Genomic DNA, 18,763 nt, shown 5'->3' with positions numbered 1-18,763 from the left:
CTCATGAATTCCTATATTTATTTTAATATAATGTAAGTTAAAAGTAATACATAACAAAATAATAGACTTAAAAAAATCATTAATCACTAAAACTAATTTAGTGTATAGAGATAAGTTGTTTCGAAATATTTGTTGTACGACAAATTACAAACAACAGAATTTGAATTTACTGTACGGTTTATGCACTATGCTATTACGTATATTGAAAGTCGAGTATGTCGTGTAGCTCAACATATGAATCTGTAACATATATATGTATATGTTTATTATAAGTAAAGGTATCGTGTAAGGAATGCAAGATAATATATTAATAATGTAACTTAAGGTTATTAATAAGTCTCATTTTGTAACGTTAATTAAAATCAAGCACTATTAAGTATTATTACAAATCACTCATGAATTCTTACTGCTAATATTAAAATGTATTATAAATATGAACTATAAATATTAAATGTTATGCGTTAATAATATTTCAACGTGTTTTTTTCTTATTCTATTCATAAATTACATTCACACATGTGATATGTCCTCAAACACACCTCACCTCCTCACGCACAATTTAAATATTTATAATAATACAATTGAATGATGAATGATGAAATGAATGTCAAATTTTTTTTTTTATTATAAAGAGATAGCAATGGATCTTTTATTATTCCTAAAATTCTGAGAAATATAATTTACTAAATAAACAAATTTTAAATATTTGTAAAATATTAAAACAAAACTATATTATATACATATTCTTAAAGTACATAAATATAGAGATAAGTGATAGATCTATTTATACAAGTATGAATTTTGCGCAAATTATCCGAAGCTACTGCTGAACAATGCCCAGGGACTTCTGGCCGTGTCCACGTTCGGCGCTGGTGCATTATAATACCCCTTAGCCAAATCTACCAATGATAACGGACATTTGAAGTTTTCACATGATTCTAATAACACTCCAAGGCGATGAGCTGAGTCATATAAAGTGTGTTCCAAGGGCTCTGAAGGAAGTACCTTGGCCATAGGTAACCTAAAACAATTTGTTTTTATAATTAATATACCTATTATTATAAATCATCGAAGATCACTACATAGGTAAAATTTACAATACTTCAATTGGCTTTGAAATGAATATTAAGTTACAAAACCTAATATACAATGAGATTATTTTTTCTATTTGAATCTAAATTTTAACTCATTTTGACGAGACTGAAAAGTGATTTGCATGAAATGATCTAAGCTTTTGTATTTCGTGAATAATTAATTATTATGTAGGAATTGAAAAACTATTTGATATACCATACACAATATAACTTACGTGAACATAGTCCTGAAAATTTCTTCTATCATATTTCCGCCATGGGGAACGATTCGCTGTGCAGTTTCACAAAGGGTTTTTAAAATACACTGTCGTCCGCTGTATCCCATACTATAACAAGTTATAAGATATATAATAATAATGAAAGTTTTTATTCACTGACGAAAGTTTTAACAGTTTTAACTTATAAAATGTAATATTTAATTCGAGTTTAAATAAATAAATATAATTCGATTATGTAAGAATCTACTGGTGGTAGGGCTTTGTGCAAGCTCGTCTGGGTAGGTACCACCCACTCATCAGATATTCTACCGCAAAACAGCAATACTTGATATTGTTGTGTTCCGGTTTGAAGGGTGAGTGAGCCAGTGTAATTACAGGCACAAGGGACATAAAATCTTAGTTCCCAAGGTTGGTGGCGCATTGGATATGTAAGCGATGGTTGACATTTCTTACAATGCCAATGTCTAAGAGCGTTGGTGACCACTTACCATCAGGTGGCCCATATGCTCGTCCGCCTTCCTATTCTATAAAAAAAAAAAAAAAGAACGGTTCTTCAGCGACTAGTTTTTTGGTCAGGTTGTCCTTTGACATAGATCTCCCTTAGTTTCTTCCGTAACAGCCTGTGAATGTCCCACTGCTGGGCTAAAGGCCTCCTTTCCTCTTGTTGAGGAGAAGGTTTGGAGCTTATTCCACGTTGCTCCAATGCGGGTTAGTGGAATACACATGTGGCAGAATTTCAGTGAAATTAGACACATGCACGTTTCCTCACGATGTTTCCCTTCACCGAGATGAATTATAATCACAAATTAAGCACATGAAAATTCAGTCATGCTTGCCCAGGTTTGAACTCACGATCATCGGTTAAGATTCACGCGTTCTTAACACTGGGCCATCTCGGCTCTTAGTTTCTTCCATTCATTTCTATTCCGAGCTAATCTTCTTCAATCTTTTGGTAGATCATCTTCCTATCTTTTAATTTCACGTCCCTTTTATATTTTTCCTGGGATACCATTCAATTACTTATTATGCCTGTTTTCAATGTTTCCAGGTGAGTTTCACCAAAGTATTTTTTTTAATCTTTAGTAAAACATCGCTCGCCTCTGTTTTTTCCATATTTTTGTAGTCATTTGACTTCCACTTAGCCTTATGTTTAGTATTCGTAAAAGAAATATTAATACTATCATAAAATATATTCAATATAACAAGTACAGTAGCTTATACATTTTTAGCAATAAAAAAATATACAACTCTGTTATACGTTGTAAGTATACCATACATAGACACTGGGAAATGAAATGTATTTTGATAAAATCAATGAGCCGTTAGGCACGAGATCAAAGATCTTATGTAACTTGTACCTAAAATTTAGCATAATAATTCAAAGCAGAACATAAATAATGATTTAAGCAGTTAAATTTTTACACTTGCACAAAACCTTATCCCTGATAGATTACATTACTGCATTATGGAAATAATCCACATCTAGGTTTAACAAAATTATGATCACAAATTAGTTTGTTTAATTAGACCAAAATTAATTATTGACTCAACAAAGCAATACATTATTTGAAGTACAAGATACATACAGATTTGATAATTTGCAATATCGCATAAACTGGTTTTCGAATATTGAAAGTCTCTGTTGCCCATATAAATAAGTAAAATATATAATAATATAAATAGCTTTTGGTTAGTGATAAAAAATACTGAAAAGAAATAGTACCTAAATATGTACAAATGCGGGAAAAACTTTTTCGACTTCTCAGAAGAAGGAGTTTATTTTCGCGGGTGTACATATGTGAAGCAAAATTTCATCTAACACATGAAAATTCCTTTACGAAGATTTCCATGAACGTTGAGCATGACATTAATTTTGAAATTTAGAGGTCTTTTCCCGGATTTGAACCCAAATTCTTTAATTACGATCCACTGGATAATTTCATCTCAAATAAAATACTCACTTGTCCAAAATTATTTCTAACTTTTCATACAGTTCTCGTCTACTTCTTCTCTGAGCTAATGGCTTTCCATGTTTCTTGCGTCGGTAAAACAGAGCGGTCTCAGTGTTATTAGGTAATTCATAAGCAATACCCCAATTTAGACCGAAGGTGAAGGTTCCTGGGGCGGTAGCGGGCGCCGGCTGTCCAATTACACCGACAGTCATGCAGCCTGCACACTGGAAAGGATATGAAGGAATTTTTAACAAATGATCCTAATCAATAAATTACGCACACTACAATGCATGAAAAATACATGCATACATATACTTATATTAACATAATATAAATAGCCTGTAAGTGTTGGGTTCGGGACACAAATGTCGATATTTTTTTAGGAAATATGCTGGTTTCCACAGAAAAAAAGATGAATTATAATATTATATATAACGTAAATCATTTCCAAATGTTATATTCCATAACGTTTCGATTAAACAAACAAGTTCTATCAATCGAGAATGTTCCACAAATTTATATAAAATTTCATGATTTAAGTAACTTATTCAAAAGAAAAAAACTTACAGAGAAACTGGAACCTTCCGGAAATGCAACGTATCTTTTTCTTCTAGAAAGTACCTTCAGATCATTTCCATTACGCTCCATTGTAATCGATCCCATACACAGTAAGATTATAATCACCAAATATTGTATTTTAAGATACATTTTCGTTATTATTTCAAGTAAAAATATAGCTTTTAAGAATGAGACTAGTAAAAGTTACGGAATGTTCACTCATAAATTACAAATACAACACTAAAGATATGACCAAAATGTATGTCAAAGATAACGGTTCAAATAATTATCATACATTTGAACCCGTTACTGAAAGAGAAATTGTCGCTAACTGATAAGAATACAAAGCTTAGAGCGTACTATATTTATTCTTGGATGTGAAATTAACCTAATTTTTGACCAAATAAAGGGCAACATAGTTCTTAAAATACCAACACAGTCAGATAGCCATACATAAAGCCTATTTTAATGACTTGGTGATCTAAGCTAATGATCAAAGCAATTTTTAACCTTATTAAATATTACGCAAATAATAATAATAATAATATCCTGGGACATTTTTCTCACACGGCCATCTGATCCCAAATTAAGCTTGTAAAATGAAGTCCCAAATTGAGCTATTTATTTTGGTGGGTGCAAGATATGGTACAACTGTATGGATTGTTACTGGTGGCAGGGCTTTGTACAAATTCGTCTGGGTAGGTACCAACCACTCATCAGATATTCTTCCGCAAAATAGCAGTACTTGGTATTGTTGTATTCTGGTTTCTAGGGTGAGTGAGCCAGTGTACAGGCACAAGGGACATAAATTGGTGACGCATTGGCGATGTAAATGATGATTAATATTTCTTGCAATGCCAATATTTATGGGCGTTGGTGACCCATTACCATCAGGCCCATTATATTTGTCCGCCTACCTATTCTTTTATTTAAAAAAATGAATAGGATTCCGTACTTCCATTTCTTTCCATGTAACGCCAGTATCCTGCTTGATTTTATTTTTCTGTTGGTCCTAGCCACGACTTGCGCTGCACTTATATGCACGAATAATTGATCCATTCATTGAAATCCTTAGTTGGTTATTACATAGGCTGATGTGCTGACTCTATTCTTCTCTGTCGCACACACACAGCATTATATGAAATTAAATAATACCGCTCACAACTATTGCCGCGTCCATTGCCTCAGTATAATTTGAAAAATTGTTTTAAATAAATACTTTTGTAAATCTAGTTTCAGGCTAAATTACTTTTACTTAAGAACTTTTGTTGAAATTTTCATGTGCAAATCAAGAATACAGACATATGAACAGATATTTTTTTATTACGTTAACAAATCAGAAAATCATATTTGTAAATTTCTAAAATAAGATAAAAGTTAATAATTTTTTTTTTAAGATGGAACTATATTTATTATAAGAAAAAATATGAATACAGTATTGTCATGTCCTATGTTTTGTAAATGCTTAAACTAGCTGATATATATAGAAATATATAAAAGATAATACTAGGCATAAGACGATAAAAGTTGATTCAAGAGCTTCATTTTACCTTTTTATCACGCACATAAAAAGTCTCTAACACGAACATCCACAGATAAATAATTGTTTTATTTACTTTTTTGGACGTAATAACAATAAATTCTGTTTTTTTTAAGCCCTAAATATTTTGAAAACATTTAAGTGCCAACAAATTCTGCTCTTAATATTGTACAAGCACTCCATTTGAGCCCCTGCATTCACAAACGGATAATGTTATATTATTTTTGGGTGGAGGCCCGAGCATATAGGTTGATCTCAAGCCTTCTCTGTCACATATGAACACAAACAAACACACTAACATATAAATATATGCTCGTCTGGGTAGGTACAACCCACTCATCAGATATTCTACCGCTAAACAGCAGCACTTGATATTGTTGTGTTCCGGTTTGAAGGGTGAGTGAGTCAGTGTAATTACAGGCACAAGGGACATAAAATCTTAGTTCCCAAGGTAAGAGATGGTTGACATTTCTTACAATGCCAATGTCTAAGGGCGTTGGTGACCACTTACCATCAGGTGGCCCATATGCTCGTCCGCCTTCCTATTCTATAAATAAAATAAAATAAAATAATATATATTTGTATCATAAATATTGGAATAGATTAATTTATATTCAATCTCAATTATTAGAAAGAAAGCTTAAATATACCAATTATTTTAATCTTGAATTATAGCTCTATGTTGCATGTTGCTCGCTGTTGCATGTGGAGGATCTCTTTATTAATTCACTTCATATTATCAGGATGGAATCAGATTTGTATATTGCTGCCGTCGCAAAGCGTGCAGTTGAATAATTTATGAGTATATAGGACTGCTAAAGGCAAAAATACGATTATATTATATCTTGTTCCCAAGTTGGGGTTTCATGGTTATAATTTCATCATGTCCGTTTTACACACCCTCATAATCAAATTTGAATTGATCCGGATAAAATTTGCAAATAGAAACCTTGAAAAATAGCTTCATACTGTAGGTCTCTTCTTGTTATAAGTATCTAGATACATATACATATATATAATCGAAGCAATCCAAAAGAACTTTATACCCGCAATATCATATGATGAAGGTATTTTTAAAATTCGTAACCAAAATATTCTTCAATAATAAACGGTTACTAAATGAAAATATCAAATATATCAAACGCACATGAAATATAGAAATGTATACAGCTCCTTATCAAGAACATTTAAATAAATTATAATTTCAACCAGCTTTAGAAATCATAACATGATAGACATTTCTTTATTAAAACAGCATGAATAACATAATCTTTGAAAGACTAGTTTCCGTTTGCAGCTTGTGTCTGAGGAGAGGGTAGGTGATAGTTACCCCATGTAATTCTGCGTAAACCTGACAACGTGTATGCAAAGTCACGATCGGTGAGGTAGTTATGACGTGAAAAACTAACATACAAAATCACTTTCACATTATTGGTACGTATAACATATCCAAGTAAAAAACAAAATCTGAAAATTTTAAAGTGAACGGCTTACTTTCGAAATGTTTCACACTATACGTCCTTTGGTCTTGAGAGCGTTTATGAAGCCAGAAAAGGGGGTACATTGAGACTCAACCGTGAAAAGGGGCGCCCACGTAGGAGCTCATAATTGACATTCGCTCTGATAACGTCTCTTACGAACCTCGGCTTAGTACGTCGTTGGAAAGGAGTAGGGAACACGTGTGATCAAAATCAAAAACTTTTTAATATCAGGTTACGATGTCATACTTATTAAAAGCGTTCATATAAACAAGACAACTTTTTTTTTAAATCTTTTTCATATATATTTTTTTTTTATTTTGTATAACTATTATACGTTTTTTTAATCAGTGAATGAGTTGGCTTTATGTAGGCTAATCTCTTATGAAGCGAAGAACGATAATAATTATTTTACGTCACTTCACTTAAACACTGGACGCCTCAGTGTACAATATTAATTATGACTTGATAGCTCAACCCGTTTTGAAGTAAAAAGCTTTGAGTTTGTCTTTTAAGATAACAGTATTATCCGTAAAATAGGTTTTCTGTTTAAAATACAAAACCCTAGAAATGAACATTTTGTATAAGTGGGTATTTAAGTTTTTGTGTTAAGGTAATAATGAAATACTTACCTACCATTTTCGTTTGAAAAAAACTCTTTTAATAATTTTATAGATAAATAAAAATAAATCGTCATATTCTCGTAATAGTATAAATAAAATAAATCGTACTAAAAATAACAGAACCTTTTTTTTAAATTAATTGTTGAAACCAAAGAATTTTTATTAAAAACATTTATTGTATAATTATGTTAACAATCTATCCGGTTTTTATGTACATCATCATACAGATTCAATTTAAAATTTCTGTCTGTTCATCGATAAAGTAAAATGTAGAAGAGAGAACGGACAGTCATTGATTTGATCACAGAAACTCGGATCTAATATTTCACTGTATGTATCCGCCACTTCATTTGTAAAATCTTCCTCATGGATCGGAGCTCTGAAATGAAAAAAAATAATTATTTTCCAATCTAGAATTCAAATATATTGCAAGTGTATAAATGTTGTTGTATTACGAGAGACTAAAATATGCATCGTTAATAAGAGTAAATGTATTTTAAGAAAAAAAATAGCAAATTGACCTCTAAATAATAAGTGGTCACTACTGCACTACATTTGTATTATAAAAAATATATTAATCATCCTAAGCATTGCCAATACGTCACCAACCTTGGAAACTAAAATGTTATGCCCCTGGTACTCGTAGTTATGCTGGCTCGCTTTACCTTTAAACCGAAGAATATACTACCTACATGAGTGGCTTGCACAAAGTTGTACCACCAAGTAAATTAAGCGCATTTCGTGCTAAAACATTTGTGAATCTTTTTGTTGAAACCAAATAAAACAAATTCTAGACTTAAACTCGTATAACAAATCTCTTGTAAATAAAACATTAAGTGCTTCGACGGCTAACATAAATTCAATACTTCATACTTTTAAAGTCAACATAGTTTTATTATTTCGCATTAATAATTTCTAACAATAAAGCTAAAGTAACCATAAAACAAACACACACATCCAAGAGTTGCACGATGATAAATTTTACACGTAGGGCTTTATACACACTAGCCTCGTTAGATACCACCCATTGGATACATCTTCTAATCTGCCCTTTAAAATATAAATTTAATACCAATTCTAACTTGGTGATTAATTTATTACAATTAAGCTAAGTTCAGCTACAACATAAGATAAGGATTGCGTGAATTACGTAAGCATCTTAAGCGTTAACCTTATCATATTTCTTAGCGCTTATCATACTGGTTACTTTGAATAATAAATAAAAGGATTTTGAATAAAAATATATAATACAAACGATGTACATTCATTTAATTATAATATAGCCTGAAGGCAGCGCAGAGGATTACTTTCAAAATTTGACTTATACTCATATTTTGGTTGATAAAAGTCGCTGTCTCATTTGTGTGACGCCTTTAGAAGATCTATTCACATGTAACACACAAATTAATATATTTATTTAATAAATAATAATAATTAAAAACAAAATCTTAAATAAATATATCTTATAATAATATAAATCTGTCATAAATATAGCGCTTTTGTGCGCTATTAATAAAAAAAAAATGAAACGTTATAGGTAACATGTTTCTTTATATCATATTTTCTACATTAATTTTAATCATAGAATATTGATAAATGTTTGTGACTTCAAATTTCAAGTAGGCAACTTCTGAGAACTCCTGAGCTTAGTAACGTTTTTCCTTTAACAAGCATCGTACTGTGTACGTTTAACTCTGACGTCCCCTGAATCATGTCTGTCGCCTACTTAAAATTATTCGACTCAGTGCATTTTACTTAGTTCACTAGATATAATAAATCATTACCTTTTTCTTTTTTTATTCCTTGTATTTGTATTTCCAAAGACGTGTTGCGCGTGTTATTTTAATGATCCTGCATGTTTATTACCAGGTAGTATCACAATCTACATTTCAGGATTAAAAATTTGATAAAAATATGGTTATTCATTTGCTTCATAATATCGGTAAGTAAATAAGCGCATATATGCGATAATTTAATTTTTTTATTAAATAGGTAGGTGGAAGTGCATATGGGCCACCTGATGGTAAGTGGTCACCAAAGCCCATAGACATAAGCATTGTAAGAAATGTTAACCATCGCTTACATCGCCAATGTGCCACCAACCTTGGGAACTATGATGTTATGTCCCATGTGCCTGTAATTACACTGGCTCACTCAGCCTTCAAACCGGAACACAACCAACCAAGTACTGATGTTTTGCGGTAGAATATCTGATGAGTGGGTGGTACCTACCCAGACGAGCTTGCACAAATAACCAATAGCAAATAATGTAAGTTCAAGTCAGTAATAATCATATTTAGTTTGCTTATTGAAACGTACATATATCGTATTTGTCTATTCGAAAACTAAATATATTGATCTATTTATGTCAAATATTTACACCCACCTAGATGAATTTAACTAAAGCAAACCCTAACGTATTATAATAAATTTATATTTAATTTTTGCTATCAGTAATTAATAAGCGATAAAATGCTACACTTGTCATACTTGTTAAGTTGTGGTCGGTCAAAGTTATATAAACTTTCTACCGCCTGTTTTGTTGATGGTGTTCCTGTGTTTCCATCTTCTTTTCCAAAAACTCTTGTCCTTGTTGATATTACTTTAAAATAAGACTTAAAACATAAAAACTTGTCAAAATATACATATATAAAAAAATAAAGTCGATAAACAAATGAATGAAAATAAAAGAAATTCAATCACTTCAGAAAACCGCACAAATTGCATTAACATTTGTAAATCATTTTAACAGTTTCTTACGCTTCGAAGTGCAAATGAAATTAATATCACAGTTGGAGGTATAATGTTTCAAAACTTGTTCGTTTTACAGCATTTTTAAAAAATGTATGTTCTACTAACAAAAACCTATTTAATAAGCTAAGTTAATATTTCTTACAGGGCTAATGGTTATAGGCAGTGGTAACCACTCACCATCATATATCATTTGCCAGTTCGTCAAGTTATTTAAATTCAATAGAAAGATAAATTTGAAATTTATAGACGGATATGTTTATTCATGAATATAAATACTCTTACTAAATTCTTCTTTAGATTTTTAATTTTTGTTCTTAAAGCAAGGAAAAAAATGAAGTCAACACTATTCGTTTGCCCTTATCTCATGTACTAGGAAAGGGCAACTTCAACAGTCGGCCTGCCTTTTAAACCCTCTATGCGAATTGCGTTGCGAGTGGTTACGTGCTTGATTAATGAATACTCTTAACGAAAGTCCCCTAAGTAGTCTTACGATACCCACAGGAGATGGAGATTCTATTTTACTCCGTCAGCATGACTACGAACACAATAAAAATAAATGTCAGTCAAAAATTTTATTGACCATTTCGATGTCAAACGATTCTATGAAACATACATAGCTCTGCACTATCCTGTGTACTATCAATCAAGTGGCTCGCAAACTGCATATGACAAATTCGACTCTACGTTGGCTTTTAACGTCCTTGTCCAACTATCCAATTTTTTCGGAAAACGAAATCGATCTCTTACTTATTATTTTTTATTACTGATAGAAACGCCTCAAAAAAAATTGTTCGGCTATTTACAATCTTAGATCTTGAGACTCATTTCGAAATGTTTTTTTAACAAAAACATTAAATAAATAATTAATAAATAAATACTGGTTTCTATCCGAGGATTTGCCCGCTAGGTTGGGAGGGGGAGAATTGTGTTTGGTGTTAGGCAGCCAATGTGTTAAGCCTGACCATTTTAGTATGATTGAGTACAATAATCTAAACATATAAACTTTTTCATTATTTATAATATTAATAGTGACAAATATAGTATAAATTAAAGAAGTAAAAAATATTGTGTCCAAGTTTCTGTCTGTCGAAATGTTCAATTCTTTATTAATAAATTGAAATGAATGATTAAAGAAAAAAATTAAGAAAAAATCATGATATAGAATAATTTAATTAAAATACCGATGTCATTTAATCGTTAGAAGACCATTGCGTTTTTTCCGGTTATTATTAAAATCTAGATTACGAATCAAATAAATTTAGTGTAAAATTACAACTCTAAAATTCTTGTAAAAGAATAATATATATTTTATTTGAATGATACCCATATTTAATTTATACCACAGGTGGGTCAACACCTCTTCTGTTAAAAAATTACATTCAGAGTTAATTAGCTCCGAAATATATAATATGTGAGCCGCTTTGTTTTGAGACACCTATGATTTTCTTCGCCTTAGATAATATACAAACCCGACAGCTCATAGCACGGTCTGCGTTCTATCCACTCAATCAATCCACTAAGCTATCAATGGGCTAATGAAAAATTAAATTTAATTGAAAATAAATATTTACTAAATTTATATGTTCACTAATCCGTATTATGTTAATATTTAAAGTACAAAGTAGGTTAATAAATATTTATACATTCACTTGATATAATTAATATAAGCTAGCAAAATTTCAACATACATTAATAACATATAATTTGAGACATACATATATACCTATAGAGGCAAAATGTTCAAATCTAAATTTTCACACACGATCGACAAGAATATTTTGATAATAAGTTGACATTTACCAAATGCTCAGTTAAACTAACAAGTATAACATTCTTTTTAACAACACAATCTCGTAGTTCTGTAATAACAGAGCGGAAAGTTTTGTTTGCCTATTTCTTTCAGGAACATGCAACCCTTTTCATTTTACGCAACAAAACCCTTTGGAAAGATGCTTCTTAGGGAACCAGTTAAGGATAATATTTTTATTAAATAATGACTATGCGAAACATATTGGCGTGCCTTGAGACCACTAGTATGCAGTGACGACAAACGACAGGACAATCTTCTCGGCATAAGAGAACGTCATGTCTCTTCTCCACCGTTGCCCTCCCTCTATATCCGTTGCCCTCGTCGCGTATACTATTTACCACGTTGCTTTATAATAATTAAAAAAATATATCAATTTTTTAAAAGATTTCTTCATATTTATCTATTACTTTAATTTTATTATAAATTAATTCAATAACTATACTTTACGTTTACCGGACGTCTTGCAATGATGCTTAGTTTTAAGTGCTAATAAATATATGCATACATAATTATAAGCCACGCTTGAAATAATCTTAATAACATTTTTAATTACATAGATCTAAATATAGTAATTTTTAAAGAAAATCCGTCACAGTCATCAAGTTTTCAGGAGAGCTTCGTCTTTGTATAAAACCGCTATTGAAATTAATAATTTGCCTTAATCCAAACACGTATAGACAAGCGTCACGTACACGGATTATAAGGCAATTAATTTGATATGGAGAAATATACCATATGAAAACACACGTCGTTGTATTTCGTGCGTTTGCCATCTTTCATTATAAATAAATATATTTTAAATTTACATAATTATAATAATAAGACATATTATAGAATATTATACTGCGAGATATGTGAATTTAATTTTATATATAATAAATGCGATTTGCTATATAAAAAGTAACTAGCTTGTTAGCGTTGATAAGTATCAAACATTACAAACAAACCAAACTGTATTTAAGGGATCTCTATAACGTGCGATTGGAAAGTAGGAATATTTCATTTCGCCAAGGTTCGTCCTTATTGGTACTTACTTCAACTGTGATATCGACGATTTTGCAAATACAGTTTATGAGTGACATATACATAATGTCTGACATTTTGGCAAAGCATCCGCTCTGCTTAAGGTCTAGAGCTAATTCCACCATGCTTATCTAGTTTTGGTTGCTGGATGTATCCAGAAATATCCTTAATCATCTGATATATGCAGAGGATGAGCTATAAACTCAAATTAACTAAGTTCATGAAACGTAATTGTCTGGGTTAGAGCCAGCATCTTCAGTTAGTATTCACTGGGCTTTGTCTCCTTGTAGCACCCAAGCTGATATACTATAAAATACTAGGTGATCCATACGGTTTCACCCGTGCTAAGCGTTACTGTTTGTATAGTCTATACCTATTCTTACCATCCTTATAATTTTTAGTGAGCAGACTATCTAACACAAAAAAATTCCGCTTTACATTTATAATATTAATAGAGATTATATTTGTAAGCAGACGTAATATGATCTGCTGCTGATTTGAACGTTATATTTATACATGTTTTTCCATTTATATAACCCGGAGCAGTATTTAACGTTTGGAGTGTAAGATTATCCAGCGCTTATCCAACGTGTGATATTTAAACTTCTTGTTATATCTGAGTTAATCGACTCAATAACAACCCCAAGGTCTCATTTATTATGAGTTCAGAATATATATAATATTTTCAACATCTTTTATAAAGTACATTCGGTTTCTTATTCTTTTTATATATTTTTTATAAAGCAAAAAAAAATCAACTTGAAAATGAACTCAAAGAAATATTTTGGAACACGTTAGGAGTGTATAATATATAATTGATATGGAATCAATTATATATTCAAATGCCCTTTCAATTAAAATTATTTAATAAAATCTATGTTTAATAAAATCAATAAAGTTTAAATATATTTTATAAACGAGTTACATACATAAAATGAATGAAAAAATAACCGCTATCCCACACTACATTCCATCCTTAAGTAACAAGGTCAAAGAACTTTAAAGATGAGAAAAATTGTTACTTACGTAAAAATAGCTCTGAGGAGATCGTGGACTAACGACTTTCCCGGTGGAGCAAGATGAGATTTGGCTTCGCAAATACTTCTTAAAACACATGCACGACCGTTTAAATTGTGACTGAAAATTAAAAAATAATAATATTTTTAACCAAATTGAAGTTGAAATTCAATCAATAAAATTTGATCGATTATTGATATTTTGAATTAAATGAGGATTTAAAATATTCAAATGGCTCAGCTTAGTTAAGAGCTTTGATTTAGAGGTTGATCAACTAAAATCGATTGTGTCAACGCGGTATAAATCAAATTAAGTTTTATTAACAAAATATAATATTATATAAAGTGATATCGAAAACTCACATTTTCGTACAAAATATATTATAATACAAAACTGTTTTCTAGTTTGTAAATGTAAAATAAATACAAAAAGGTTGATTTCAAAACATCAATTATAAGTCATGATGTAAAAGCTTACTAATCTATAGCATTTTGAAGTCTTTCCCAGAATTCTCTTTTTTGGCGATGATGCAATTTCTTCCTAAAATGAGCGTTCGTGAACTTGGCATCGGGCAGAGGAAATATGACATCAATTTCCAGAGCAATGTTCCAACCCGCCGGTGCGTGAGTCATGAAAGCCTTAACCAATGAGATCGTGAGCTGAGAATAAAAAAATAACATTTAACACAGCTATTTAATAATACTTAAATCAAATCAAATTAAACATTAAATTTATTCACGAAGAGTTTTCTGAGCACTTTTAAATTATCAATTAACAAGATTAACTTTAAATGTAAGGCTATTTCCAATTTTAAATATCTACACAGAAGAACTCAAATTACATGTTATGTACATACATAAGTTATAATTATATACATTTTACGTATATACAATTTGTATACAAATCATGAATCTCCGAATGAAAGGTCCAGGTTTTATTATTATCTTACACAGATAAATCTCATCTTTTCTATTAATGGCAATGTTTAAGAGTTTATTGCACTTTTAATTTTTATTAGAGTTTATTGTACGATATAACTTAACGCTATACATGACAACGATATATCGTAGCGATTCGTGTATGCAAGTTATATCTGACCGCTTATATTCTCCTTCCCTACCGATGTCTGGGTCCGATCAGTTCTCCCCAAAAGCGCATGAATGTAATTTGTTATCGGGAATTACGCAACATGATGTTTACTTCCTATTGTTCAAAGTATCCACTTCGATCGTCTTGAAACATGTTAAGTCCATGTGACGCGTCCGCGTATAGCAAGTACCTTCATGAACTGAGGGTACGATAAAACTGTGCAAATGCAATCGGAGACGTTATATAACGAATAAAAAATGCAACTGCCACCGATTAACTGTGCAAACGATATAATCTGCAATGATATTACCGTACACATGTTCGATAAAACTGTGCAACGAAGTGCACAAATAAATCGCTACGATATTTCGTTGCCATGCAGCAGCATTAGAAACCTTGTATCAATATGAATTAATTTTGGGTGTCGGATACTTGGTTAAGAAATACTTCTTGTTTATGTTTATGTTATTTTGTACCATATGACTTTCATATAAGTAATAAAATCGCTTGAAATATTTAATTAGTATAGTATTATTATTCAGCATACGAATATCCCTTGTAATACTGCAGTAGAGTAAAGTAATATATTGTTTTTTTTAATGCCTACCCATCTACGACGTATCAACTTCGTAAGCTTCAATGGCTAATTTTATGTAGGATAAGGATGTCCAGAGAGATATGGGCTCCTAAGTATTAATATTACAACGTAGCTGATATCTAAATATATAATAAAATAAAAACGCAGCTCTCCTTTTAAAATGGTGATGCTCAAAATTGTCAACAATATTAAGATTAATATTTCAGTGTAAGCTCTATGTCGAGGTGGCTCAGTAGTTAGAACATGTGAATTTTTACAGAAAATGACGAGTTCAAACAAGCACTGAATTTCTTGTGCTTAATTTGTGCTTATAATGTGTCTCATGCTCGACGGCAAAGGAAAACATCGCGAAAAAACCCGAATGTGTCTAATTTAATATGAGCACCTTAGTGGAATAAGCTTCAAATCTTCTCCTTAAAAAGGGAGATCAAGCCTTAGCCCAGCAATGGGATTATACCACCATACTGCTTCAACACGCATTGCTGGAATACACGTCTGGCAGATTTGCACTTAATTGTATTGAATGGCACGAGATAAATTTATAAACACAAATTAAGCACTTGAAAGTGATAGTGATAGCGGTTGAAAGCTGAATCCACAATCTTCGCTTAAGATTCACATATTCTCGCCACTGGACATCTCTGCTAATTTGATTTATAAAAGGTACTCGATAGTAAATTCTATTAAACATTTCAAAATGGATTTTGTAATTTACAAAACTAATTAAAATTAAAATTCATCAAAACATTTAATTAAATTCTATTGTAAAATTTGATTAGAATCGCGACCTGTCGTCAAACAGATTATAGATTAGCCGAAACATTGTAAAATTACACTATTCCAACAATATATGATATTACACAAATATGAATTCATTTTAATTAGCCAATTATTCATTTTAATTATCGAGTAAATTTACGTAACTCGATGCTTGTTGTGTTTTTTTATTTGTATTTTAAAAAGAATAATAGGCAAATTAGCTAGTTGGTGGTACATAACCACTGACCGTTTATGCTTCGCATAACCGAAAGTTTTATATCTCATGTGCCTATAATTTCCCTCTTTTTCCACAATTAATTTGGTTATGACTCTATTGCCTTCGCCAGTGTCAATGGACGAGGGGGACGAGTGCCGAAAACTCAGTAAGATATCTGGAGTTTGAATAAGCATGTCTTAAGAATAATACTAACACTGGCTCACTCACCGTTCATAGACTTAACAATTCTGGGTGGTTCCTACACAGGCGAGCTTAATAAACATTTTGGTAGTAAGACCCTATGGCGTTAATTTATTTATTTATTCTGGGAACCATGCAGCATAATGTAATACATTTCATAACAAAATAATTCTCACATAAGCCAACGAATTTAATACCAAACAAGACCGTAGCAGCCTTATATTCTAACTACGATCTATGATTTGATAGTCTATAAAATACATGTAGTAGTATGGACTAACAAGGTTTAACAATATCGCTAGATTTCAGTATAAATATAGTAAAGTCATATACTCACAACTACGTCACTTCCATCAGGAAAAGTCAAATGTCTCCTCTTTCGTATAGATCCTAACGATGTCTTAATATTTGGACATTGATCCGTTGAATTTACACACGAGCACTCATTAATGATTGTAAATAATATAAAAATAAAACATAGTCCGTATTTCATTTTCGTTATAATCCTAAAAATTTACAAATGCCACGTAATTTTTTTCAATATTTTTTTTCAATCATTTTGTTACGCCACACGTCTCCCGTGTTGTAATGAATGTGATTGACACATATGTTGTTAGCGTTGACTATTTGTTGTATGACATAACATGGAACTAGGAAAGATCGAGTGAGACGGTTTAACGCGACGTTAATATATTTTTGATATTGTAGTATAATAGGTATATAGGTATTAGGTAAGGACCAACATGCTTTGTACAGCAATTTTGATTTAGGGGTTAAGACCAAGTCGTAAGCCGTGAAGGCAAACGGGATGACGCTTTTTTATCAATATATATTTTTTTCTGCAACATGTAGACGGGGAAATGGGCCGCTGTTTTTAAATGATGAAACGCCCTTAAACATTGGCACTAAGAAATATTAACGATTTAATAGCTTTAAATTGTCAATGCAAACCTTGGGAACTACGATGTATGTCAACTGGCTCACTCACTCTTTAAATCGAAACATAACAGTGCTAGGTATTGCTGTTTTGCGGTAGAATATCTGATGAGTGGGTAGTATTTACCCATAGGGTACACAAAGTCCTACCCCTAAAATCAATTTAGTGCTTCACATTTGTCCCGCAACGACTACTTTTTTATATATTTGTAGATTTCATTTCATATATCAGCTCAATATTTGAAATGAAATTTGAAATATATATATCCGAACATAGACTTACATTGCAAAAACGATGCAAATATAGAATGAAAAAATAATTAAATCAGTCCAAGCATTTACGACGTTTCTGCGTATATATAATAAAGTACTCCGGGCAAATCTGGTTGCAACTAAAAATGTTCGCTTTTATAGCAAAAACAAAACGAAATATATCAATTGCAGTGGATTTTTTTACTTTTTTTATATTTACTAACTACAGACGTATGTGAAAAAGAGATATCAGATTAAAAACAAATTGAATAACTAACTCGTACTAGATTTTCAATTTTTCTGTTCAATATTTGCAGCTATAACAATCGTCAAATTCGAATTTTACATGACAATATATAATGAACATTTTTTTTTCAAATTTCCGGATTATTTCCGAATAAATAAGATAAAACTAACAAGCTTATATTGTATAATTACGTGAACATCGAAGATTATTGTATCATATCAGAATTCATTTTACAATGTTAATCAATGTAGATAAAACATAGACTTTATTTTATTTTAATAAAAAGGTTTCCGTTGACTTTGCTTATTAGCGACGGGCCGGTTGACGTGGTTGGTAGATACTTGCCTTTCACGCCGAAGGTTGTGGGTTCGATTCCCACCCAGGACAGACATCTGTG

The 18,763-nt window shown here is 31.2% G+C and overlaps 2 protein-coding genes across 2 annotated transcripts; both read right to left on the bottom strand.

Annotated features, from left to right (window-relative positions):
* Nucleotides 1-810: 810 nt before the first annotated feature.
* On the bottom strand, nucleotides 811-3,972 carry LOC126773430 (uncharacterized). Its single transcript, XM_050494384.1, has 4 exons — nucleotides 3,832-3,972; nucleotides 3,274-3,488; nucleotides 1,310-1,420; nucleotides 811-1,021 (listed from the first exon to the last, which is right to left on the bottom strand). The coding sequence occupies exons 1-4, from the start codon at nucleotides 3,970-3,972 to the stop codon at nucleotides 811-813; spliced, it is 678 nt and encodes a 225-aa protein (XP_050350341.1).
* Nucleotides 3,973-7,686: 3,714 nt separating this feature from the next.
* On the bottom strand, nucleotides 7,687-17,513 carry LOC126773433 (uncharacterized). Its single transcript, XM_050494388.1, has 4 exons — nucleotides 17,269-17,513; nucleotides 14,545-14,726; nucleotides 14,077-14,187; nucleotides 7,687-7,842 (listed from the first exon to the last, which is right to left on the bottom strand). Exons 1-4 carry the CDS (start codon nucleotides 17,422-17,424, stop codon nucleotides 7,698-7,700), a joined length of 594 nt encoding a protein of 197 aa, XP_050350345.1. The 5' UTR covers nucleotides 17,425-17,513; the 3' UTR covers nucleotides 7,687-7,697.
* Nucleotides 17,514-18,763: the final 1,250 nt, after the last annotated feature.

The sequence above is a fragment of the Nymphalis io genome, chromosome 14, assembly GCF_905147045.1.
Source record: "Nymphalis io chromosome 14, ilAglIoxx1.1, whole genome shotgun sequence".
Classification (NCBI taxonomy): domain Eukaryota; kingdom Metazoa; phylum Arthropoda; class Insecta; order Lepidoptera; family Nymphalidae; genus Nymphalis; species Nymphalis io.
This window is presented reverse-complemented; position numbering and strand designations above follow the sequence as displayed.

What these genes read in the sequence shown, in the direction of transcription:
- LOC126773433 (XM_050494388.1), bottom strand. Translation starts at nt 17,424, where the DNA reads ATGAAATACGGACTATGTTTTATTTTTATATTATTTACAATCATTAAT. An exon ending in CTTCAAAATGCTATAGATTA is followed by an intron (nt 14,188 to 14,544) that starts GTAAGCTTTTAC and finishes TTTAATTTTCAG; the next exon opens with TCACAATTTAAACGGTCGTG. An exon ending in CTCCTCAGAGCTATTTTTAC is followed by an intron (nt 7,843 to 14,076) that starts GTAAGTAACAAT and finishes TTTTCATTTCAG; the next exon opens with AGCTCCGATCCATGAGGAAG.
- LOC126773430 (XM_050494384.1), bottom strand. Translation starts at nt 3,972, where the DNA reads ATGTATCTTAAAATACAATATTTGGTGATTATAATCTTACTGTGTATG. An exon ending in TTAGAAATAATTTTGGACAA is followed by an intron (nt 1,421 to 3,273) that starts GTGAGTATTTTA and finishes AACTTGTTATAG; the next exon opens with TATGGGATACAGCGGACGAC. An exon ending in ATTTTCAGGACTATGTTCAC is followed by an intron (nt 1,022 to 1,309) that starts GTAAGTTATATT and finishes AAATTGTTTTAG; the next exon opens with GTTACCTATGGCCAAGGTAC.